Source organism: Pholcus phalangioides, unplaced genomic scaffold (genome assembly GCF_987345545.1).
Source record: "Pholcus phalangioides strain wild (caught in Gottingen) unplaced genomic scaffold, Ppha-v1.0 ptg000015l_1, whole genome shotgun sequence".
Classification (NCBI taxonomy): Eukaryota; Metazoa; Arthropoda; class Arachnida; order Araneae; family Pholcidae; genus Pholcus; species Pholcus phalangioides.
The window spans coordinates 64,052,747-64,078,088 of record NW_028301608.1 but is presented as its reverse complement, the minus strand read 5'-3'; the positions used below and the strand labels follow the sequence as shown (position 1 = coordinate 64,078,088).

Here is a 25,342-nt window from a genome sequence, read left to right as displayed (position 1 = left end):
ATTTTGTCTAATTCTGGAATGCTTTCTCTCATTAATTCGGAATTTTCATTAGTAAGTACTGTAGTTGTTTTTCAGCATTCCAATATGTTCTGTGATAATGCAAGAATCTTTGAATGTCCGATTCCCCTATCCCACAAAATATATGAGATTGGGGCTAAGGAACACCGAAATAATTTCTCACCGAAACGCGCCGGATAAGGGCGGCCCTGCCTGTGCTACAATCTTTGATTGGGAGGGGGGAGGGTGGAGAGATTTCGCTAAAAGTTACACCTGAGGTCATTTGCACTACTATCGTAACTTAACCGTTATTATATCTTGTTCTTTGTGTAGCCAATTTGTCCTTACCAGGATATTTTTTTAAATACGATTTTATAGCACACAATTCTTCAACTATACACATGAAGCAATATCTATTTTCAATCAGTAATATCATCCACGAATGACTCCGAAGAAATAGACTACGAACAATGTCGAGAAGCATTAAAATATCAATTCATTAAATTGCGTTCCAACTATCTTAAAACTCATAAAGTGATTAATTACATGGAATTACAATTTTTTTTTCCCTGGAAAATACTGCTCTTGTGCCCCACTAGACCATGAAATACACTAATGGGGGAAAAAAGTCCTAAACATGTGAACATGGGCAGAGATGTGCCCCCCCCCCCATCGTCAAAGGTGATGTTGACTGATCTAATGTATATATGCATATGCGAATTGACGACATCATCGTGCCCCCCCCCCAGACTTCCAAGTCTATCTCCGCCTCTCTCTATGCATGTGAACTGCCTAAAAATGCGCTCCTTTTTATAAGGTTAAGGTATCATGAAGAAATTTCAATTTTTTTTAAATTCTATTCGTAATTATTATTTTTAATAATTTTTTTTTTCACTTCAAATGTTTTGTGGAATAAAGAAATAATAATTGGCAAAAATTCTTGCTAACGGGATCAACTTGGGCAGTCAAGTTTATCTCTCTGAAGTAGCGACATCTTTTATGCATATAAAGACATAAGACACCTGATAGATTCGTTTTATAGCGCCATCTCTCAGCGGTAAGAAGAAATAAGCTTTAAAGGTGAGTGTGATAAAAAGCTTTTCTGAAATACTTTTAAAAATTTACTTTTCTATCTAACCGTATCACTAAGTCAGAAATTTTGACTTTCAAAAATTGTAGATATCTAATCTCGGTTTGTTTCATTGATTTATTGTTTGCTTTTGATAGGTCTAAAAGTTTTTATATTTGAAAAACAATGAAAAAATAAACTACGTTACATGTTATACCCGCAAACGTTTTAAAAAATTCGAAGTGAATGCGTGTTCGCTCAGGCGGCACTCAGAAAATTGTTTTCGAAGAGTTTCGCTGTTAAACTGCGCTAGGGAGCCGCGAATAAGCGTTGATTAAGGAAGCCCTGGGCTACGTTCCCCTTGTGTTTTCTTCACAGTTCTTTCGAAATCCCGTGTTCCGGTCTCCGGCCATCACTGGGCACACGAGCAATTTTTCTCCCGGGCTATTGGGTTTAGCTAAACATTTTTAGTCAAATGGCGCGTACGTAACATCACCTTCATGGGGAGAACCACGCGAGTGGCTTGATACTTGCAAGCAGGGGGGTACACTGCTATAATTCTTTGCAAACTTTTTCTGACACAGCCCTGCCTCATGTGAGGTAAGTTGCTTTGCATCATGTCCAGAGTTTGCATCTATCCCCGTTCTACTGATTTACATAGTCGTATTTCTTGTTCATTCAGGTCGATGGATAGTGTCACTCGCACGGAGCAGCATCCATCAGGGAAGCGTAGGGAGCTAATAAGCTCGGCACGTCCGAGAAAATGTATGTATCTCAGTGATTGGATAGTGTATTATAATTAAAAGAACAGCAATAAAAATGCGAGAAAACTTCGATGCTTTTTTTTGACAACTTTCTTCGGTTTTTCGAATATCTCAGCGAATATTGCAATTAGAAACGTGGAATTTTTTTTTTATTGGCATCAGGAGAGATAGTGCAACAAGTTTCTAATTAGGTTTTGGGTGTCCGTATAAAAAGTTATTTTTTATTCTTAGAACTATACAACACCTTATAACGTAAATGACGTATTTGAGTTCTACACGTTATTTGGGTACTTTCTCTAATTGGAAATATGCTTCTAGGGTCAACGGTTCACCAGTAAAATGTCGTGCGCGCTGTTACCTGTACACCCTGAACATAAAATAACATGTCTTGATGGACTGATTCATTCATCATCCCGAGCCAAAACCACTGAAGCTATAAATTTTAATCAGTAGTTTTATTTCATAATGTAAAGACTCACTACGAAGAGATTTTTCTAAATTCAACACCTAAACGGCCGGGGAGAGAATTTACAGATTGCAAAATCCACGTGAGCGAAGCCGTGGGTAACAGCTAGTAGGTATATATTTGGCATTATATTTTTTGTTGGCACTTTTGTTTAGCCGAGCTACCCTATCGGACATTTTGCCTGTTGTGACCATTTATTTTATATTTGTTTGCATGTATGGCTTCTCTCTACAGCAGTGTTGCCATTATAAAAAAAAACTAACCACCCAACTACTCCAAGAGACCAATGCCTCAATATAGCCGTCCAGGTATGATGCTTACCTGTAACTTACAAACAACACTGGAAAATTACTAATGTTAAATTTACTGTTTTACTTCCGAACAGTTGCCTGTTTAGATTTATGTTTCCATGTAACCCAACTGTGCATGTATGAAAGAATCAGGCATGCTATTTGTTCAAGTGCTATCATCTATCCTTCGAATCAGAATTGAAAGGCTGGTTATTAATGAATGAATTTAAATGTTATAGGGGCCTAATTGTGTGTGCCCTGTGAATAGAGTATACTTCTTTGAAGAAGACACTAGCTCGGCATTTGCACCTCAAAAGGGGCAAAACGGTATTAAATTTCATGTGTGGATCGATAGATCAGGGTTGTGTTCTGTTAGCTAAGCAAGAATTATTGTTAGTGCCGACAAGAATTATCGTTATGTAATCAGTAGAACAGGGATGCTCAACTATTCAAACACTGTGGGCCACCTAGGTGATTTTGTAACTGGTCGTGGGTTGTACATGGAGATATTAAACTGATCATAATTTCTACAATCATAATTAGAGATAGAATAATTCATCATTTCTTTCATAGCATTATAAATGATTTCCCAAGTGCCGTTTCAGCCTAATGTACAGTAAGAGTCGATCAGGTATACTGCTAAGGTATTTTAAGGATAAAATTATATTGAACGTAGCCAACAGAGAGGGCTATGATTCCTAAATAATGTGCGACGTAATTTGTACCAAAGGAGATTCAAAAACGTCACCATATTTATTCCTTGCATGCATCGTGTAACTCAGTGGTTCTCAACCTTTTTTAGCCCATGACCCCCTTTGAACTATATAAATAAGATCGATCTCTGTCACCCTGGGCATGGCACTCATCCGAAAGTGGGGTAGGGGGAATGAAAGATTGTCATTCAAGAGACGAATTGTATGAGAATAATACGTCTGTTTGAAACACTAGACGATTCAACGAACCTACACAGAGAGTAAATCGCCTCCTGACACATCACTATAAATCCGTACCTAAAGCCGGGTTTTCCTAGGAGTATAATTTCTGCACCGTGTGCAGCGTGAAAATGCTGATTGGTTAAAAGCCTGAAATTCAGGTTTTTTAACCAATCAGCGTTTTCACGCTACACGCGCTGCAGTTACCTGCTCCTAGGAAAACCTGGATTCAGCTGGGTTAGAGTTCAGTGAGCTTCCTTCTTCTGGGGGTTCTATGCATGGCCGTCTCACCATCATGGGTCCTTAGGGAAAGTGATGTTCTGGGGTCCTTCATATTTTGCTGGAAATAACCAACACAGCTTGCATATTTACAATCAAAAATCATAATACCACACAGATGTCATTATGAATTGCTGTATGGACATGAGTTGACCCAAAGCCATGCCCACATAGTTTTAAATGGCTCTCTTCTCCATGAACAGCACTGTTGGATTCTGGAAGTATAGTCACATTTTTTCCCAACCATATATGTATTTCACTTAAATACTTTATTTCTTTACATCTCTCTGTGGTCCCCTTCATCACTTATCGTAGCTCTCCTTCTATGCGAATTTCACCTGTGGCCCATTTAGAATATCTCAGGATCGCAAGGGGGGGTCACATCGCCTCAGGTTGGAAACCACTGGTGTAACTGAAAAGCTATAATTAATTAATAATCGAATAAATTGACATCAGCAAAATAAGTTTGTTTTAAAATTTAATGATAAAACTCCAAAACTAATGATAAAATTTAAGTTATTAAACATGGTGAATTTTAGATTGTTAAACGCAGTAAATTTCAATTTATGGAATAAGCACTCTTCGTATATTAAATGGTGTCGATTAAAATTTCGAACGCAATTTCAGTTATTTTTTATACAATTGAATAAATCATAATCAAAAATCGAAACATCCCAAAAAATTAAATTTGATCAGAAATGAAATCGGTTTATTATTTTATATTTCTATTTACGAATGCTTGTGAGGAAAAAAATTAGGAAAATACATATAACGTCGATTATTTTTTAATAAAAATGCTCTTTTAAAATGATCAATTTTCATATTTGTTTCATATGTGCATTAATTAGTTTGAATTAACCACTTAATAGTTTTGCCCGAACACTACTCGGGTGTTGCTGAACTGAACTGAATTGAGACTTCTTCGCCAGTCCCGCGGCACTAATTTTCATGCCACTCTCCTGGTCTTAACAGGGGCACCTCGACTTGCAACTTTTTCACTTTTATTTAGTTTGTAATGTTTCTAATAGATGGCTCTAGTAGTCAGGAAAATATTGAATTGCAAAGCAATTGTTCACTAATTTCAAAGTCAGGTTTTACTGCTTTCCGTTTTTTGCACGGGGAAAAGGAGCGAATTTTGTTTGCACTTCTTCAGTGTATCATGCATGCGTTGCGAATACTATTTATTTTCCGTTTTCAGCCAAAACAATAGAAGATTGAGTGAGACACAGTGCGATAACAGGATATTCAGCTCAGTTAATTGTTCGGAAAAAACCAACTTTAAGTAAAAATGTCATTTTCTTCGCTGTAATTAAAAATTATTATAAATTAATAAATAAAATTTTTGTGTAACAGTTTTGACTGCTGATTTGATTTTTTTTAATCGATTTGAATACATTGTTTGTCAAAATTGTGCTTATTTGTGGACACAAAATGGCAGAAAAAAACTGTTAAGTGATTAATTCGAATTTTCAATTTTATGAATTAAGTCAAAGAAATGAATCTTGGTGAAATAATACACGTAGCAATTTTTATTATCTACACAATGAAAAATAAAACGTAAACAACACATCGGAATGTACTCGTCGTAATATATTTACAAGAAGAATCTATAGAAATAAATACAACTGTATTCTATTAAACACATTTTTACCAAAAAAAAGTAAAAATACTCAACAATTTTCAAACACAGAAAGAAACATTAAACACGTCAAGGAACATACAGAAATGTTTTGTTCTTTTCACATACATTCATAACATATTGTCAGGATTAATTTCTCCTTTGTTGAATGTGCGTGTTGGAGATCATTTTTTTTATTTCACAACTGATGTGGATGATGATGTCTAAACACAACATGTATATTCACACACACACACACATACTCACACACATAACTACGTATTTGTGCAAATTTTTAACAAATTTCTTTCTAGAAAATCATGAATACATAGGTGATTTCGGAAAAGGAAAACTTCATGCACAGGGATTCATTTTACATGATAAAGCTACATACGGGCAATAACTACCTTTGCACATTTGATATATTTTTCACATGAAAAAACTCACAACTCGAATCACGGGAAAAGCTAAAAGTTAATAAGATTTCTATTAAAAATTCCGAACATATTTCAGGGTTTCAAGACTCATTTAAACAGATTAAATGCAGCATCATCATACTCGATGATATATTTCACTATTCTGAAAATTTCATGAATATTCAGACTATGGTGCAGATTCGCTTGTTTTGGTTTAATCAACGATTTTAAACCGAGTGTTACTTATTCGTATAAAATAGAAACATGGAGATAAAAATATTTGGATCATTTCTTCTGTTATCAAATATAACAGAAGTGACAATAATGACTAAATAGCTCAGATGTTAACAGTAAGTAAATAATAATTGCAATAATTTCAACCTGTTCCATTACTAATCTACACTGGGTTTTTGATTACTTTAAAATATCTAAGAATTGCCTCTACCAAGACTTTCACGGACAACATATATGCTAAAGTGACCGCAAAGATATCAAGCATCGAGAAATATAATCGATACTCTTTTGGATGCAAAGAAAAGTAAATTTTATGTCGTTATAAATGCCTTCTGCAGTGTCATATCGGTGTTCTTCAAAAATTCTCATGACACAGGGATAGTGACACCGTGCCCCTAATAGTATCTGCATGCAAATAAAATATGCACAATAAGCATTTAATTAACGCATAAATGTCTAACGTACGTGGATACTTTTGCAGTTCAAGATCTGCGCTATGAAAACACTATGAAATACATATTTTTACTTATATAATCTCAAAAACTACTTTATTTACAGTCATTCTATCGCTCAAATAATTCAGGGTGTAAAGTCTTATCTCTATACACCCTGTATAATGATAAAGTTATACCAGCGTCAGATTCCGTTAAAAAAATTACGTTTAAAAAACTAAATATAAAATGATGATTATGTAAGAATAAAAATTGTAAATTTTTAATTGAAAATTTGAGAAAGCATAGGGTAATTTCATAAAATTAAATTACGCGATATTTAAAATGAAACCATGTCTAGATATCATTTTCTGTTAATTATCGTCATGATATTGAATTAACTAAAATCAGTTTCGAAAGAAAAATTTCCTGCCCCAGGTGAGGATCGAACTCACGACCTTCAGATAACTCAGACTAACGATTATGAGACTGACGCGCTGCCTACTGCGCTACTGAGGCCACACGGCCGCGACTACTAGTCTTGCTCTACCACTGATTTCTTGCCAAAAGCTACCAATTGACATTTAAATTTCGTTTCACCGAGACACTCACGGTAATTTTTTTTTCTTGGGGTATATAAGTACATGAGCAGAAACATTCACAGAGAGGGAAAAGAAAAGTCAGAAATCTCTCTGAGATATAATTGGGTCCATTGAAGAAATAAAAGTTTTGAGATAGAATTCTCTCTGAAGAAATGCAGTACTTTTCCGTTCGAAAATACTTTCAGTACGACAGAGCATCGCGGAGGATGGCCATTCTCTGTTTTTCTTTCTTCTGGCATTTCCCCCACCATGATCTCTTGGTGCACTTCTTCATCATCTTGAATTGGAAACATTTCGTTTGAACCACGTTGAAGAACAGGCGACCCACCATGTTGCCCGCTGCTGTACCCGACAACTTCAAACAGGCTCTGAATCTGGAAAAAAATTTATGCATCGATAAGTTTTAAAAATTTCCATCTACTTTCACTAATGATTGTTCAGATATCCGCAAATTACCAGACAGTTGAATTTACACTAGCTGCAAATTAGGAAAAATAACAGAGTGATAACATATCTCACACAACACAAGTACAGTGTCAGGTATATGTACTTCCAAATACTTCACGCGATTCAAATAGTGAAGAATTGTCTAATGACGATGGGCCACAGTTGAGAACGGTAGGGAAACAACAGTTTATGGTTTTTTTTTATTTATTTTTAATTGCGTGATCATCAAGTATTCCCAAAGGATCAGCAGCATCCGTCTATGGAATTTGTTAGTGGTAAACATCCATGCCCGAACCCAGACCTGCACAGTAAGAGGCTAGCTCCCCAATAACTCGATCACCGCGGCGGCTTCCTTTACGTTGATAAAAGTAAGAGTTTAACATTAATGCTTGATCTTTCTACAGGCAATATCAGAAACAACAAAAAAATTTTGAATATCATGAATGTAGAAGTTATGATGATTAATCTAGAAAATGGTGTTATTTTGGACCATAGTTGTGTGAAATTACTGTAGTAGATTTTTTTTTTCCTAAGTTCCCCGCATGATCCATAACGTGTTGGATCCATAATAACAGGATAACAGGATCCATAACCTTATTCATCTATTAGAGCAGCGTTTGTCAACATAACATAGACATATTTCCAGCGTTCTGCTAGAAAATAGAGAGGTTGAAAAAACTATTTCTCTCTCTCAAGCATTAATTGGCTTCACATCGATAAGCATACACATTTCATAATTATAGATTTTTTTTTAATTCATGAAGTAAAGGCTATAAATGGAAAATTAAAAATTTTCCTATGAATGTATACGTTGGGTGTTTTGCAAAGCTGGGAAAATCTATTTATTGCTCGATATGCTCGAAGCATATTAAAATTTTGATCGGTTATGCATTTTTTTTTTCAGCCATATGCCCAATATGCTATAATATAAAATATGTATTCGTGCATGTGTTATTTCAAGTAGGGCATGTAAATTTTTGGGGATTTGTCCAGTGAGAGAAAAAGCTGTTTGACTAAAAAGAAAAGAAAATTTTGTTTAAATCATACATACGCAGTAATTTAAATTATGAAATTCAAATGCGATTTTTTTGAACTTTATATCACTTTTATTTGAAAATTCATTATGATCAACGCGGACAGTAGTATTCCGCTGGTAAAGATCTACTCAGAAAACGTGTTTCTTAACGTAAAAGGACAAAATTTAAAAATCCCAAATGAATCTTAGCTGTGGCCACCCCCGTGTCTAGCAATGGCTGAAATATTTGAAATTGGCAATATTTGACTGAGCCTGCAAGATCGTGTACAGTTATAAAGTTAAAAAAAGTTATAGCCCTTGTATTCAGGTTAAATGCTTTTATTGAACTTCAATTTGAGCGTGGAACATCACAAGCTGCGGAAACTTTCGTGTCCTGCATGCAGATTGTGGAGAACAGGGAGATTTTCTGTACATTATTTAAAAAAACTAGCGAAAAATACGCTAGAAAAAGTTGGCCGTCCAAGAAGTGTCTTTTTTATTTTTATTTTTCCATAACCGATTGAAGCAGATTTTTTAAACAACTCTCTATTTCATTTCAAAGCTGTATTGGTGAATAATTCTATTCTCACGGTCTGCGGAAAGCATTGTCTGCGTTATAACTGATAAATGCTGACCTAATTTTTCCACACATTTTCCATGTTAGCGAGAGAAAGAACCGCTATCAGTTTCTTATGAGAGAAGCATCCATTAATTAAAACCGGGAGTTTGTTAGACGCGGTTTAGCTTAAGTCTCTGCGTTGATTAATACAAACCGACACTAAGACTAATGAACGGAATTCTTGCGAGTGCTCTTCTTATCTTGAAAGGTGGAACAAGGGGATTTGTGTGCAACTCCTTTAATCCTATTCGAAAAGATGCTGAGGAGGACAGATAGCGATTTGAAGATGATGATGTTGAGTCTGCTCCGACCTCTCCTCTCTTTTTTTTTCCTTCACTTCGCATGTCCAGGGCATGCACAGGACAGAGCACAGAGATATAAATGGGTAGAGGGTGAAAAACTTACGCCACTAATATTTACGTCGCTCCCTTAACTCTCTTTATATATAACTAAAGTACATAGTTTGATTTTTTTTGGTCAATCATTAGTCAATTTTTTTTAGTCAATAATTTGTCAATCCATTGAACGATTTAAATCGATAACTCACATTGTATGCACTTGGGATTTGCTTGGTGAATTTTCTCTCCACGAGAGGTAGATTTATAATCTTACCAAAGTCTGATTACTCAGACTTATTTGGTTTAGATTCCAGTCTGGCAAGAATGAAATAATCAATTTTTAATTTGGAAAAAAAATACAAAAAACACGAAGAAAATACGGTTTTTTTTTGTTTAAGAGAAATTATTTTTATCTTGTATTATTTTTAATTTTTTCTCTAAAATTCAAGAATTTAAAAAATAAATTAAGGAAATGTTCCTTCTAAAAGCCTTTTACTTATAGGGAAAAAAAATAAAAAATATTATAGGGTTAAAATCTTCGTTAGGGGGAAAAAAAAGAAAATTTAGTTAAAAGACGATGTTAAAAGTCAATTATGCGGTGTTATTATCAGTTTATACATTTTTAATAAGGTTTTCGAAGCTTTCGACAATTGGTAGATAATTTAGATTGGTGTTTTTTTTAAAGAGCTCGTAATGGCTTCTAGGGCATCGCGGCGGACTAGAGATATTGAATTGTGGGCTTATTTAAGTCTCAAAGGGGTTTTTTTATAAATGTGTGAAAATATCTTGACTAAACTATCCCCGGACGTCGCAGATGACCTATGAATTGGGTAAGGGAACCGCGGCTAACAAAAGTTTGAGAACCACTGGTTTAGATAGACATTGAAAGGCCGTAATTGATACGGGTGAATTTTTTCCTCAACGCTTCTTCAACGCTATTGGTTAGAATCATCAGGTGTCTAACAAAGCTTACGTCTTTCATAAGTGTCCCGAAAACTCTTCTTCTTCGTCGAAATCTTAAAAACTCCGCCCATTATCTCAGACATCTGCTTTCAAACCTATATCCCCCACTCTCTCTTTTTTCCAGTACTCTTATATACCTGTGAAATCTGGGACTCCCATACGCTTTCCAATATAGACAAATTAGAAATCCGTCAAAATAAATTTGCACGCTTCATTTTAAACTGCCGGTTATCCTCCGTCACTGAACTTAAGCGCCAATTCACTATCTAATCGCTTTCCGCTCGTAGACGTATCTCTCGATTAATCTTCCTTTTCAAAATCCTTCACGGCATTTTTCATATCGACACCTTCAATATTCTTACCCAGAATTCACACTTTTCCAGTAGAAGTAACCATTCCCAAAAATTGAAACCCATCTTTGCATCCACGGACTGTTTTAAATTTTGTTACTTTCTTCGAACAATAACCGATTGTAACAACCTCCCATCAAACATTATTAATTGTACAACAGTTTCTGATTTTATTTGTAACATCAACCGTCTCCTCTGTCAAATTTGACTACCGTATTCCCTTGTATAGGCCTCGGTAAAGAAATATTGAATAATGAAATAAATAAATAAAAGGAAAAGGTCCCAAGTTTTTTCATCCTCAAAAAATTATGAAAAAATTTCAAGTACATTCATTTCACCGAGAAACACATAAAAAAAATTATCGTTGGATTGAAATCATTAAAGCCGAAAAAAGTATTAAAAATGACAATAGTTGGCTACTCATCGCCTCTCGCGATGTCTATTCTAGGCGATGTTTATAAAAAACTTCTTTTTACTATCTCACACACTCTCTCCAGAAACTATTCTTTGCTTCCCGTCTCTTCTAGAAACTATTTGTTTCTCTTTCTTCGTCTGTGCTGAACCTGACCTAGGGCACCTACATACGTACTCTAGCACAGTGTTTCTTAAAATTTTTTTGCCCGTGGCCACCTTTGAACCATATTTTTTTTCTCGTGGCTCCCCTGTCTTATACCCAGAGTTTTCAACTCTCATCTAGAAGTAAGACACTTTATACGTATTGAAATTATTTTTTTCAGTGAATTTATACTGAACGAAAATTTTGCAAAGAAAATTGGCCTCCAGACCACTAGCCTAGAATTTATTGATCTCCTCGCTAGTCCGAGTTCTATCAGGACCCTCTCAACATCATGGGGCCTCCACCTTAGGCAAAGTGATGCTATGGTAGCCCCATACTTTAGCTGGAAATAAACAGCCTACATATTTCCTACTTATTTTCAAAATTAATTGTACTATACAAAATATCATAAAGTGGGGTCACTTATGGGCATGAGGCCCCTGGGCATGACCCCTCACAAGAGTGGGACTGACAGAGCTACAGCCCGGGGTCTAATATGGTTTTAATCTTCTTTTTTTTTTTGTTTTTCATACAATAAATTTCATATAGAGAAGGGGGGTCTGAAAAATTCAGCCGGGGACTTGAGAAAAACCCCATCCTAGGGAACTTGTTGCAAAATGTAGGCGGTGAGGCCTGGGTCGGTCCATGCCCTAAAGAAGGCCCTAGTTTTACGGGTGGTTTTGTTGGATTCTCTCTCTCACTGTAAGTGTTAGTCACTAACATAAAATCTTTATTTCTTTGCACCTTAATTTTTCTTCTCAGTTCTCCAAACCACCTGTCATGGCCCCCTTTTCCATTTTCTTCCGTGGCCTCCTTGAAGTATCCCAGTACCACAAGGGGGCCATATGGCCCCCGGTTGAGAACCACTGCTCTAGCGGGCTCTCATCGAAAGTGGAAAAACTGATTATCTGTTCACTCAACGTGACGTATAATCTTTAAAAAAAACGGCTTGGGGGGGGGGGGGTCAGCTATTAGCTGTAGTGATAATACTGACATCATATTGACCATTAATGGCGGATGATGAGTTGGCCTGGATCTATCCAGTGGCTATAACCTGATCAGGTGTTGTTCGCATGTCGTCACTCCAAGACTAGGGTAGCAGGATTTTTAATTTCAATCTCGCACTCTATTGGCGTTTAAAGTATATTAATATTTACTTTATTTTTGAGTGACCCATAATGATTAAACCGGGTTTTTTTGTACATATTTAAAGGAGTAAAATCAGTGGAAATTTTTCAAAAAATTTTGGAGATCTCACCTTGGGACCCATCCCTTGTAAGCTGCATTACTAGATTCTGAATAAGAAAATTTGTTGCTGAAAACTATAACTTAACTAAGTATGGAATTTATGAACTCATTAAGACCGTCTTTGTGTCCCGTGTTTGAAAATGATGTAATTTCATATTTCGGTTTAGTTAACTTTCAGTTGTAAAAGTTCAAGTTTTGGAGTATTAAAATATTAATTTGAAAATACCATCGTCATATATTGAAATTTCATTTTCCAATTTCTTACTGCGAATAGGTCATTTAATTTTTTTCCTAATTTCATATTTTATATTCCTATACTCAGTCTCTTTCAAATGACCTCTACACAGAACTACTTGATATTCAGATTAAAACTTGGGGATTCTATAATCCGTTAAACTAGTGAATTATAATAGTTAAATAGTTTAAAGGAAAAGGAACTAATGGTCATAAGCTTTCAGCATCTCTGTTAATGAATCCGTCTGGTACGTTTTCTTTTCTTTTTTTCCCAAAAAAAAGGGCAAAACGAAAAATAAAAATGGCTCTTATTAGTCGACATGATGCGATACTGCAAGCGGAAACCTTTTTGAAATTTGCCTCCTTTATCTGGCGAGTCAATATACTAAATTACCAATACTATATATAAAAAAAATCCACCTTTTTGCCCTGTGTTCTGGACTGAAAAGTTGGAGGAGGATGGAAAGAGAATGGAGGGTTGGAAAAAAAAAAGGCTCAACAGAACCTTCAAAGCTCATAACCAAGTTTGTTAAATTAGGAGCGGCTATTTTAATTAAACAAGATTTCGGTTTAAACGGAGGCAAAATATACATATATATATTCCTTAATTGAAGTGCTATTGGATTTTTCGTAAAATCAAAATTCACTGATCTCTTCTTTTAATCATGTTCTACCTTCTCTCCCTCTTTCTCCTCCTCACAACTAAAAGTATTCTCTTGTTGGAGAGGGGAAAAAAATTATATATTTGTTCTGTGAGAGTCGGGCACATAAAATCGATGACTCCGCGGGTAGAAAATCTCGAACACCCGTTGCAGGAGTTATGGAACCCAGAATGAAAATTTTTTGAGCGATTTCTTTTTTACTAGGAAAGGTTTGCTCTAAAACGAAGTTTTTCGAGTTTGTCGCCAAAACGAAACTTTTCTGGTAGGATTCGAATTCGAATTATTAATTTCTCTGTTGCATTTTTTGCCAATTTAAAAAGACAATTCTCCGAATGCCGTCATTTATCTTTATCGGCAATTAAACATACTCCTATTGCGATATTTATCTTTTATAACTCAATTCCCTACATATTGGAAACCAAAGTTCAGTCTTCCCCCTTAATTCAGTGGATTTCAAACGTTTGCCACTCCCTTGCCCAATTCATGGTTTATCCAGTATAGTTTAGTAACTTGGATATTTTCACACGCATACAAAAGAACCACTTTAAAGCATAGTTTAGCATACAAATGAAAATGTCCAGCTCGCCGCGGCACTCCTGACAAAGGTTGACGTCGCCACTAGGAGCCGCGACGCACACTTTGAAAAAAACTGAGTTAATTCATCAGGACATCACACAAATAGATACAACAACATTCCAAACATTCCTTAAATACATATAACAATGGAAAAAAACACTTTGCATACCTAAGGCCGGGATTACACTATAAAATGTTTGTAAAAGCTTTTTGATTAAACTTGAAAAATTCAACCAATAAGCGCATCAGTTACATTCGAGCAAATGCAACTGGTGCTTTTATTGGTTGAAATTTTCGAGTTTTATCAAAAAGCTTTTACAAACATTTTATAGTGTAATCCCGGCCTTATTCCGAAATTTTATAACAAACTACACTCTCTATCTTATGATATTATTTGCTCTCTTTGCATACCAATATTGAAAAACGCTTTAAAATTATCTTCTCAATAGCTAATATTAACGATCATTTTTGAAAAAAAAAAAACCAGTGTTCTATCAGTCATAGTGCTAAGTCTCGTTAATTACAGCATTTGTATTCTTCATCCATTATGTATATATGAGCAGTCTCCTGAATTTAAGCTATTCTGTACACTTATTATTGTACATCTGCTTGAATATTCGTTCATTTTATAGATGCAAAATTGTAATTTCGATGCATTTGTTTGTCTCCCTTCACCCTATTTTTATTGTTTTCATCCTTGAATTAGCTGTATTGTTAATTATTCACTGAATTACTTCATGTTCATCAGTATAGATCCTTGATGAATTCGTTTTTCTCGTTATCATGCAACATAATGGTTGAATAAAGTTTTTCTTGGAGCTCTCCTCTTGCGTTCGTTTCTGAACTCACAGAACAAATTTTTGTCTTTAAGAAAACTGGGTGTCGTGTAAGCATGATTATATATACAAATACAAATACAACGCCACAACAGGCAAAATGCCCAACGAGGTGGCTGATAAAACAATATACATGAGTAATTTTTTACTTGCCTAATTTTTACATATTTCTTTCTTTTTATTTTTCTTGCATAATATAAATGTGAAACTCTTCTGAACTAAATGTTTTGAGAAATTATGAGGCAAAGTATTTTTTAACTTTTCAAATTAAAAATTTTGGTACATTTTGCTTTTCTTTTAAAAATTTAAACACTTTTGACATCTTTGATTTTTATTTAACCACCTAGATTTCGGTTTATTTTACAGCTTGTTTAGATGTTGATCCAGTACAAAATCTCATCACCAACCTCGGACAATATTTTCTTCAATTTTCTACTATACAATGATACCTCGGCTAACGAAGATGATTCGTTCCGGAATCACGTTTGTTAGTCAAAATCTCTGTAAACCGAAAAGTGATTTCCCATAGGTTTCTATGAAAAATCGTTTGATTCGGTCCAGGTTCTGCCCAAAACTAAAAGATAAGTTTATCAAAAAAACACCAAGAAATGCTATAAAAAAGACAAACACTGACTAAAGGCTAAAATCAACTGCTTCAAAATTGGATGCATAATAATCTACAGGAAAATGAGAGATATTCACGATCTTTTAATCATTTGATCATTTCTACATAAGGTAAGTGACTACTATAATGTTCAGACTGTTCAGTTTGATGCTCAGAGTCTTGCGCTAAAAGAAAGCGCTCTCTGAAAATATAGGCTATTTTTTTCAATGCATTTTCTATTTCTTAGCTGAATATTTTAGATGAAATTATTCAAAAACTTTCAGAAAGAAAAATGTAGGTACATCTGAAAAAAGATTACGAGGTGAAAATGAGTAAATCGGACTCTAGTGAGAGTAATTCTGATGATGGCTGTCACCAAAATTCAGTTCCTGACGTGGCTGTTTTATATTAGCTCGTGCATCATTTCAACGAAAATGACTGTTAGCCGTGGCAGAAAAATTACAAAAAAAAAATTTCGTCAGCCGAAAAATTCGTAAGCTGAAGTATCACTGTAGGTTGTGATTATCTACCTTTATGTGCCCAGAAGCGCATGAATGATTATTCGTGAGAGTGGATGGCGCAAGTCCAAATTCATCATCTAAAATTGCTATTTCATAACTGTTACATACTTGTTAAAAATTATTACATAGTAATTAGTTGTTGCTGGCTTCTAACGGTACTCGCGGACACCGGGTTCGAGACCACTATTTTACATAGTAGAATGTGAACGTTCCATCTTTTCGATTCAATTCGTGCATGAAGCGCGATTTAAATTACTGAAACACATAAAATATTGTAAATTTCTTTCAAAATTTACTCATCACTTATTGGCTCATTCTATTCCGTATATATGTTTTTTCAAGTAGAATGATCATAAAGATTAAAATTTGTTCCATTTAAACTTTTCTGGTCTATGGTACTACTCACACTCATTGTGCAGGTAAGTGCGAAAAAAAAAAAGACAGACATTAACAACTTCCATGTTTCTCCCAGACATTAACATGTCTGGGAGAAACATGGAAGAGAAAGTGTTCAAAATCAGCTATAAAGTGTGGGTCAGAGTCTAATTAGCCGTCGTTTGTGTAACGTCGTCAACTGAAAGGAACGAATAAAATAATCAAACAATTCGTAAATTTCTCTGGGTTTTTGGGGAAAACTCGCCAAATGTAAAACCAGGAACACTTGATGAATTCCTAGTGTATGTTTTACCATTCTAGTATTTTGACTCAGTTGTTCCCAATGCGGAAAATTTTATTAGCGTTCCGGATGTAAAAATTCCCGAATTTAAAGCCCATGAACGAAATACGGGAGAAATCTGCTTTTTATGAGTCCCGGGAACCGCGCGGACAGCAGAGTTCTTTGGCCTTCCTCGATCAGTATAATGTTAGCCTTCTTGGGGAAAAAAATGAAAGAAAGTCTCTTTGTGTGATTCTTATTGACATAATACACGAACTGGCGAGAAATTTTTTCCCCTCGATATTATATATACATATGCATGTAAAATGTCTCAATAAATGAAGAGATATTACTCTGCCATCTAACGATCTCTTCGGAACCCAACCCTTTTAGACCCGAGCATTCATTTTTTTGAATTATCAAAATGTTTTTGCATTTTTTTATACCCAAAAAAGCACTAAAAACGTAAATGTCAGCAAATCTTTATTTTTTCAAATTTTTTTCTCATATTTTAATTTTTTTTTTTTTTTTGTGAAGAAATAATTCATTTCATTCAAATTTTTTCAGCCAAGATAATGCAGGATATATTCATTTTCAAATACAATTTCTTCCCGAATTTTATTGACAAAATTTTATTCAATAAACCACACTGTGTGAGTGTTGATGTTTCCTTGCCTGAAGAGGCCTGGTATGATAAGCTGATAACTTTTTTAAATGAAGGGAGATTCACAGTTGAGTCAAGTAGATATTTTATCTCTTTATAAAAACTTCAGTAACAAAGTCAGAGAATTCTGAATATCCCTCACAAATATGACAGTTTTAGTTTCATTTGGATCGTTTCCTTCGATTAAATTCGGATGGCATCATCAATGTTACCAAAAGATGTTCATTAGTGAAATCTGAGGTATTTTGAGCATTTCTCTCACATGTGTTTCATCTAAATTCTAAATCATGAAATCTAACGGATTTTGACATTTTTTGTCATACCTTAATTTCTCAATTTAAGAAGTTTTTACAAGTTCCTGTGCAGACAATTTTATTCATATATATATATATATATATATAATATCAGAATCGCCATCTCTTAATTGTTATCAACACAAATATTCACCCAGTAACTTCTAAAAAATTGTGAAATCAAAAAACAAAAACAAAAATTCAAATCAGGGTTCGTTAATGGCGGTCTGACTGTTTCATCAAACACATTTGGGATTTTTCTCCCAATTCGCATTAGAAACCCGATTTAACGAATCAGATAAAACCAACATTTTCATTCGCTAAATCAAGGAAAATGATTTTATCTGGGATGCGATCAACGCAAGTATTCGCACAGAAACTTCTGTAATTTAATAAGTTCTCAAAGTTATAATGTTTTTTGCATTTATCAAAGTAACGAACGACGCTTGAGCAATGTACAATCACCGGTAAAAGTATAAATTCACTGCATTATCAAATTCCCTGTCGAGACGATTAGCGATTATACATAACCACTGATTCGTCACATTTACCGTGACGTATGCACAATTCGTTGTGTTTTATCCATGAAACAAGAGACACTTTCCTCCCTTTTCATTTCAGCGTTAAACTTCCAAAGAAAAATGATTGATTTTGGAGAGAGAAGTCCCCGCGTTTATATAATCTCCGCTCAGCAACTTCATTTTTAAAACTCAATTCAAGGTGTCGTTTATCGTCTCAGGATATCATTATTCGGTAGCTACTTGTCGAATGTTACAAAACTGTTAGATAACATATAGCAAAAAAAATTATCTTTCTCATAACTTCTTGACATTTGCCACCATGGAGCCTCATCATAATACATTCATTGTAAGAGAGTATCCTTTTTTTTTCTAGACTTGAAACTTACAAAAAGAGACCACCACCAATGTGAGTGAATGTGCAAGTATTTTTCTTCATGCCCATTCTTAGTCATGCCCATGAGGGGTCATGGATAGGGAATGGGATCTCTTTTTTTTCCAGCCTACACTGCAAAACTTCATAATGACTTCACCCTCGTCATCACTGGACCATGTAAAATGTAACCATTCTATACCCCATAGGCAACAGCCATGTTAACGAACCGCATTAAGGTTGGCTTGAAGAACCAGCAGTAAGGGGAGAAAATGTAAGCTGAATTCGCTCCTCTTCCCACAATGAATGTTCGATTCTTTCCCCCCTTAACTTCTCTTGATACCATTTTCCCGCCTTTCATAAAAGAGCACCCAAAGACTTCATTTAAACTTACTGAAATATATTTTTTTTATAGATTCCTGTGGTTAAGGTCTTATCTGATTGAAGGAAACGTAACGTATGTGACCAGAAAAAAACCGAATTTTGATCAGAAATGAATGATCTCTAAAAGTTGGTGCAATAATGGCAATTAATTGATGTAACATAAATACTGGAGCTGCTTGTGAGACCAATTATACATTTATTAATAAAGATGTAGTAGGACCTTCCAAATCCGGACACTTCAACCGAAAATTTTTTTCCTCATCCAGGGACTTTGATATTTTTTCTTCATACAAATTTCGTTTTGGCTTTCCTATTAAATTTGTCTTATTTTTATATTTTTTGTACCACTTCCTCCCCCCCCCCGCCCCCAATACATTGTGCCTACTGGGGTTGTTGCGCACCAACTTGGCTCAATGTGGTTGGTCAAAAAGATCAGCTTTGATCAAACTGATGACGAAATTCGCAACATGAATTTGAATCCAAAAGAGACTGACTCAGAAAATGATGAAAACTAGAAAGCATAAAGGAGCGAAGCGAACTCCAAATAAATCAGGTTTTTTTTCTCCTTTAGATAGCGTACTTGAAGGCCTGGAACATTGAATGATTGCAACCGTGGAAGAGATTATGAATTTCTATAAATTCGAGCAACGCTAGACGAAGAAATATCGAAGTCCATGAAACAGCAGGAAATTACGGATATGTATCCAGAGCAATGCCTATAAAAAAATGTCTAAATGAGTAAAGAGATTTTTTTTCTCTATAATGAGTAGCACTGACTCTCGCAGTCTGTCAAAATCATGCCAATCATGAATCAAATTATACAATGCTTTCAATGAAAATGCTTGAATTCCATGGATTAAAAGCATTTTATTTTTGTCAATAGTGGAATGATGTTTTAGGTAGGTCTTGTTCTTCAGTTAAAAGGGAGTCCGCAATTTTTAGTCTAATGCAGTGTTTTTCAAAGTGTGCGTCGAGGTGAGCTAGAGTGTGTGCCTATTTGTGCTTTGAAGTGGTTCATTCATAAGTGAAAATGTCTACTGGACTATTTTAGGGGAGCCGCAGATTAACCAAGAATTGAGCAAGAGAGACGCGGGTGATAAAAGTGTAAGGACCACTGGTTTAATGGGTTGAGGTCAGGATTTATGGAAGGCTACTCGGCTGGGGAGATGAAGTTAAACATATTGATTATGGACATTGATTTTGAAGCTATTCCCGAATCCAGTTCCCAGCATTCAAGTAATAAGCTGTTTTTGAACAAAAAAATTTTTTTATTCAACTCTTCCATTATGAATTTTTTAACCGTCTTTGTGTTGACTTAAGTAGGGGACTTTCATCCTTTCTCTCAGAAATGAAGTTTTATTGTATCATCATCGGACACGCCCTATTACATAACCTTACAGTTAAGGTTTATGAACCAAAATCTACGGTCTATCATGTGTATTTTTCTGATTACAGTGTTTTATATACAGGATATGTTAAATGAAATTTCAAAAAATATTCACACGTACATCAATATATTTAGTTGTAACATATCAGCATATCACATAGAATCATTTTTTCATAAACTGCAATGAATTTTCTTTCATAAACTGCAGCATCATTAACTGAATAAACTGGGAAAATATAGCATTTCATTTGAGAAACTTTTTTTTCCAATCGTGTTTCGAATATTACATCTCAATTTTGCTTAATATTCAATACAAAAAAGACTTTTTCATAGAAAAGACATAGGTAGTCCAACATTATTGTTTTCACTATTTTGAAACACTTTCTATTAAAAATTGTAATTAAATTTCACTCTAGTGTCACTTTATAGAAAAGTGCTAACAAATGTAGTCGGATACCTAAATAATGTTTTTATGCGCATTCCAGAAATAGTGTTTTTACTAGCGTCATCTGCTGTTGATTTAAATACAAATACAAATACAAATACAAATACAACGCCACAACAGGCAAATTGCCCAACGAGGTGGCTGACTTAAGAACATCATGGATCCCCGAGCCCCTACCTACTACTGCTACACCACACATGCAACCCCCCCCCCGCGGAACCCCCCCCCCCAAACGAATCGGTACATGCGGGAATGTGCGTGTACGTGTAGTGCAACCTGACGTAAAGTTTGTTTCTATGTAATGCTTGTTATGTGTAGTGCTGTCATCTGCCCCCAGTTTTACTAACTATGAGTGAAGTGTTATGGTTGAATGATTTACTGTTGTAGGACTGTTGCTCTCTGTGGCGAGACTTTTTGACGGGGAGATCGGCTCGCATTTGCGCCTTGAAGTTTAAGGCACTACTTTTTAAATTGATGCATATTCTAGTGATATTTTCTTTTTTAATGTTAAATTATAAGTTGTTATTTTAAAATCAAATTTGTTAAAACTGATTTAAATAAGAGTGAAGTTTGACTCAGTCAAATATCGGTAAAAATAATTTTTACATATTTTAATCTCGTGGATCTAATCATTGCAATCACGTTCGCTTTAAATTTGGTTTCGTTAACTATGCGTTCCAATCAAAATTAGTTTCGTTATCTATTGTCAATTACGGGCGATATTTTCTGTTGCGTACGTGAGAGATATTTTTCCCTTTTATTTTTTCCACAAAAACAATTTGTATTTTTTAAATATGTACTGTAATTTATCATTTCAACAGTATTTAAGAAAGTTGAGCCCAGTTGCAACAAAACTGGATGTACTCAAATATCGGTTAGTACGATTTTATCTTCCAATTTTGTGACCCTGAAGCCATATTATATAAAACGTGCAAAGTTTAATTAGTTTTGTTTTGCAGCGTCATCTATTTGACTTTGACACTTTCTGATTTCACACGTATGAATTTTGATGATATATATCTTTTTGCTTTTTCTACCGTTTCTTTTATCGGAAATTTTTTTTTTCTTCAAAAATTTACAGAATACCTGATTATTTTGATAAGTCACGCCCACTGAAAATGAAATAATCGGTTACAGTGAAACATCTGTTAATACGATGTCTCTTCTGCCTTTACAAAGAGCATGAACCATTAAAAAAACCTTGAAGAACTTGTTTTAATGTGTTTCGTAATGCATATTTTGGATGGATGTAGGAACCAGGGATGGACGCATCTACAATTGTCCAGGGCCTGCAAACATTTTGAACCGGGCGTAAATTTTTTTATATACCTATAACTAAAAATTATCTCTGATATACTTACTATAAATAGATTCAGGAATAATAATTCACGTAATAAAAAGAGACGGTCTATCCACAAAGAAAAAACTAAGGTCTGAAGGGTTCATAGACTTAAAATGGTTAAGGAACACTAATTTTTGGTTGATGTTTTTATTTTTATTTTGTAAAGGGGATTAAACAATCCCCTTTACAAACAAAAATTGGTGGAAATTTTGTGGAAATTTTTTATACAAAAATAAAAGGCCACAATTAAGATGATCCAACAACAATTTTAATTTCAAAGATGACTCATGAAAGAAAAAGAATCATACATAATTATACTTCTTTAATTCACTAATTTAAAAAATTATAAATCAGTTTTCCATCAAAACTTAGAAAATTCATTTATTTGCACAATAATGAAAATTTTTCGTGAAAGTTCAAGCAGACAAAATTAAAAAAAAAAAAAAAAAAAACTCGGTCGCACATATCTATAAAATTTGATCTTGGAACTTAAATCGGGAAAAATATTTCTTCGGATATTTTTAACAACTTATCTCTCGTTGATCTTTCCCTGATTCCCCTTAATTTGTCACAATTCCCTTTCGTCCCACCACCTATAATTTTTTAATGTGGTAAGAAAACTCTTCTGCTCCCCAAACTTCTTTCTTTATACTCTATCTCACTTAATAATGATCCTTTTGGAAATTCACCTTCCAATGAAATACATAAACACTGGAAAACCATGGGTGGAATAGGTAGGGCCGTTCAGTGGAAAAACTGTATTATTGACATATGCGGGAGGCGAACATTCTTCCCCCCCCCCCCGTTTACTATACACACCCTCAGTGATTCACGCCCCCGCCACCCGTTTGAGGAGCCTGTTATCCGCTTGCGCGAAAAGAATATATATATACAGTATTGAACTTGTGTGTCGTACTTCAATGCATGAGACCTACATCTTTCTTAGTGATTTTCTTCTTTTTTTTAATTTAAAGAATTAGCATGACTTAAAGAAAAACGTCACTTGTAGCAATTTTTTTTTTAAAGTTCTGCTATTGGGTGATGAAAACTGCTTTTGTCCTCATTAATATCACCCGTATCGGTCCATTCCCTTGACTGAAAATCTCGTCTGGTCTGGTCTTCCTTGGAGCCACGAATTTTGTCATTCCCCCCCCCCCCCGGGCAATGATTTTTCAAGGGCCTCGCTATACCTAGTTATTAATATAGAAGGAAAAAAAACCCGAAAATGTGTAATATTCACCCTTGCCACTCTCCTTCAAAGCCGTTGTGGTGGTCGAGTAGTCATAATGACGGATTCACGTCGCCAGGTCCCGGGTTCGAACCCCACTGGCGGCGCCACGGTGGTGGCGTCACATTGAGGTTGGTTTTCTGTGGTTCCCAACTTCGAGACGTGAATACGAGCCGATTTCCCTCTATAAAAAGTCTTGCCACAGAGAGCAACAGGCCTACAAACGGTAAAAATATTCAGTCATTACACTTCCCTTCTGAAATATAGATGGTAAATCGGATCAATGAAAAATCGGACACAACAATGGGTACTCCCTCAGACTCAGTAGTGAAGGAATCCCACTCCCATCATTGCAAATCGATGTTCTTCACTTGAACAGTGTCAATATATATATATATTTTCATTCTTCTGAAGACTCTGTGTCACCCAACGCTGTGTCACCCAATGTCCGACTTTGAATGGTTTCCTCCGAAATAAAATAGGATGTTTTACACCCGGGCAGTGCCGTCTTGACACATGGGCCCACCCGGGCAGCGCCCGGGGGCCTCACAAAAATGAGATCTGGATAAAATTTTCTAGATTTTACCTGGTAGAGGGCCTCAGAAAAATCACTTGGCCCGGGGGCCCCCATGATGCTCTTAAGACGGCCCTGCACCCGGGGGCCCTTACCATTCACTTTCCTTTAGTTTCCTCAAACTAAGGTCATAAAATATTTGTATTAAAAAATGGCAGAAAAAACTTTTTCGCATTAAACTTTAACTTTCCATCACATTATTATGATTCGAAATTAAGGCCTATCCGATAACGATAAACTACAGAAAAAAGAAGTGGGCAACCAGTGGCCATTTTTTTTCTGTTCACTGTTGGGCCATATAAGAAGGCGGGTGGGATAAAATCCCCATCAGTTAACATGTAACAAAGCAGCTTGACACAACAACTGTAGCAAACGTATTGGCCCGTTACATATTTTTTATTCATTTTTATATAATTTTCCCTACCAATATTTTTATTTCTTCTCTCTTTTTTTTAGGAAGAATCGTTTGAATACTACATCCTTACGTCCTTACCGATGGAAAAAAAATTTGTGATTCCACTATATCAGCTGAGATTTTTACTATTTCATTAAGCTGTCAGTAGCATCTGTACAAACTGTGAGGAAGTAAAAAATACCTAAACTTTAAACGTCATATACTTTAATAACTATGTTACAGTTATTTTTTAAGTATCAAAGGTCCGATTGCTGCTGGAGAACACACTACCTAAAACTTGAAAAGCCCATCCAAGAAAAACCAGGGAGCTATAGAGGGAAAATGTTAGTATCTCTACTTTTTCCTCTTCAAATATAAATTAAGTTCCCCTCTCCCCCTCCCCATCATACAAATAAGGTCAAGTATTGGTGGGGAGAATATATCAAGACTATGAACATGTCCAATTCGTTCCGGTCATAAAGTGAGTTTCAGACTAAGCCCGAAGGGGGTTGCGGATGTTTAGTCGAAAATAAGCGGGAGCATGTTATTTCGACCCTCGGGAGAGGCACGCGGACGTGTACTGTAAGTACCCACTGTATAGCGATAGGTCTATCAATTACTTATCATACCCTGAATTCAGTCTCCCGTATTTTGCTTTCGTACTTTCGCTGCATCTGCAGTACTGTATGTAGTGCAGTACTTGATTTCTCGCATGACGAGTTATTTGTATAATGCCGTGAATCGACCAAAAAGCGTCTTTTGAAGCGCTGCTTTGAAATGTTCCGATAAAGAAGAGTACCTTCAATTACTTCGCATCAGTGCCATTTTTTTTGTTTTTTGAAGATTATGGCAGGAAATTTAATCCAAACAAAGAACCTTTTCTATTCTAGCCGCTCACAAGTTCAATCGACTTCACTGAGGTAATTTACTACCGTTTTAACCCTAAATTGGTGGTGGGTGAATGTGTAATGAATTTACAATCGAGGTTGTTTTAGATGCCAGTGCGGTTCATTCGAGC

The 25,342-nt window shown here is 35.3% G+C and overlaps 1 protein-coding gene and 1 non-coding gene across 2 annotated transcripts in view; both read right to left on the bottom strand.

The window, feature by feature from the left end:
- Nucleotides 1-5,468: 5,468 nt before the first annotated feature.
- Nucleotides 5,469-25,342, bottom strand: part of LOC149076493 (uncharacterized) — a 28,671-nt gene continuing 8,797 nt past the window's right edge. The window contains exon 2 of the mRNA XM_089245551.1: nucleotides 5,469-7,472. Coding sequence (XP_089101677.1) covers nucleotides 7,280-7,472 — 193 coding nt within the window. The 3' untranslated portion in view covers nucleotides 5,469-7,279. The remainder of the gene's footprint in view (nucleotides 7,473-25,342) is intronic.
- On the bottom strand, nucleotides 6,927-7,015 carry TRNAM-CAU (transfer RNA methionine (anticodon CAU)). The gene is given in 2 exon segments: nucleotides 6,927-6,962; nucleotides 6,979-7,015. It is a non-coding gene; the product is annotated as a tRNA-Met (tRNA).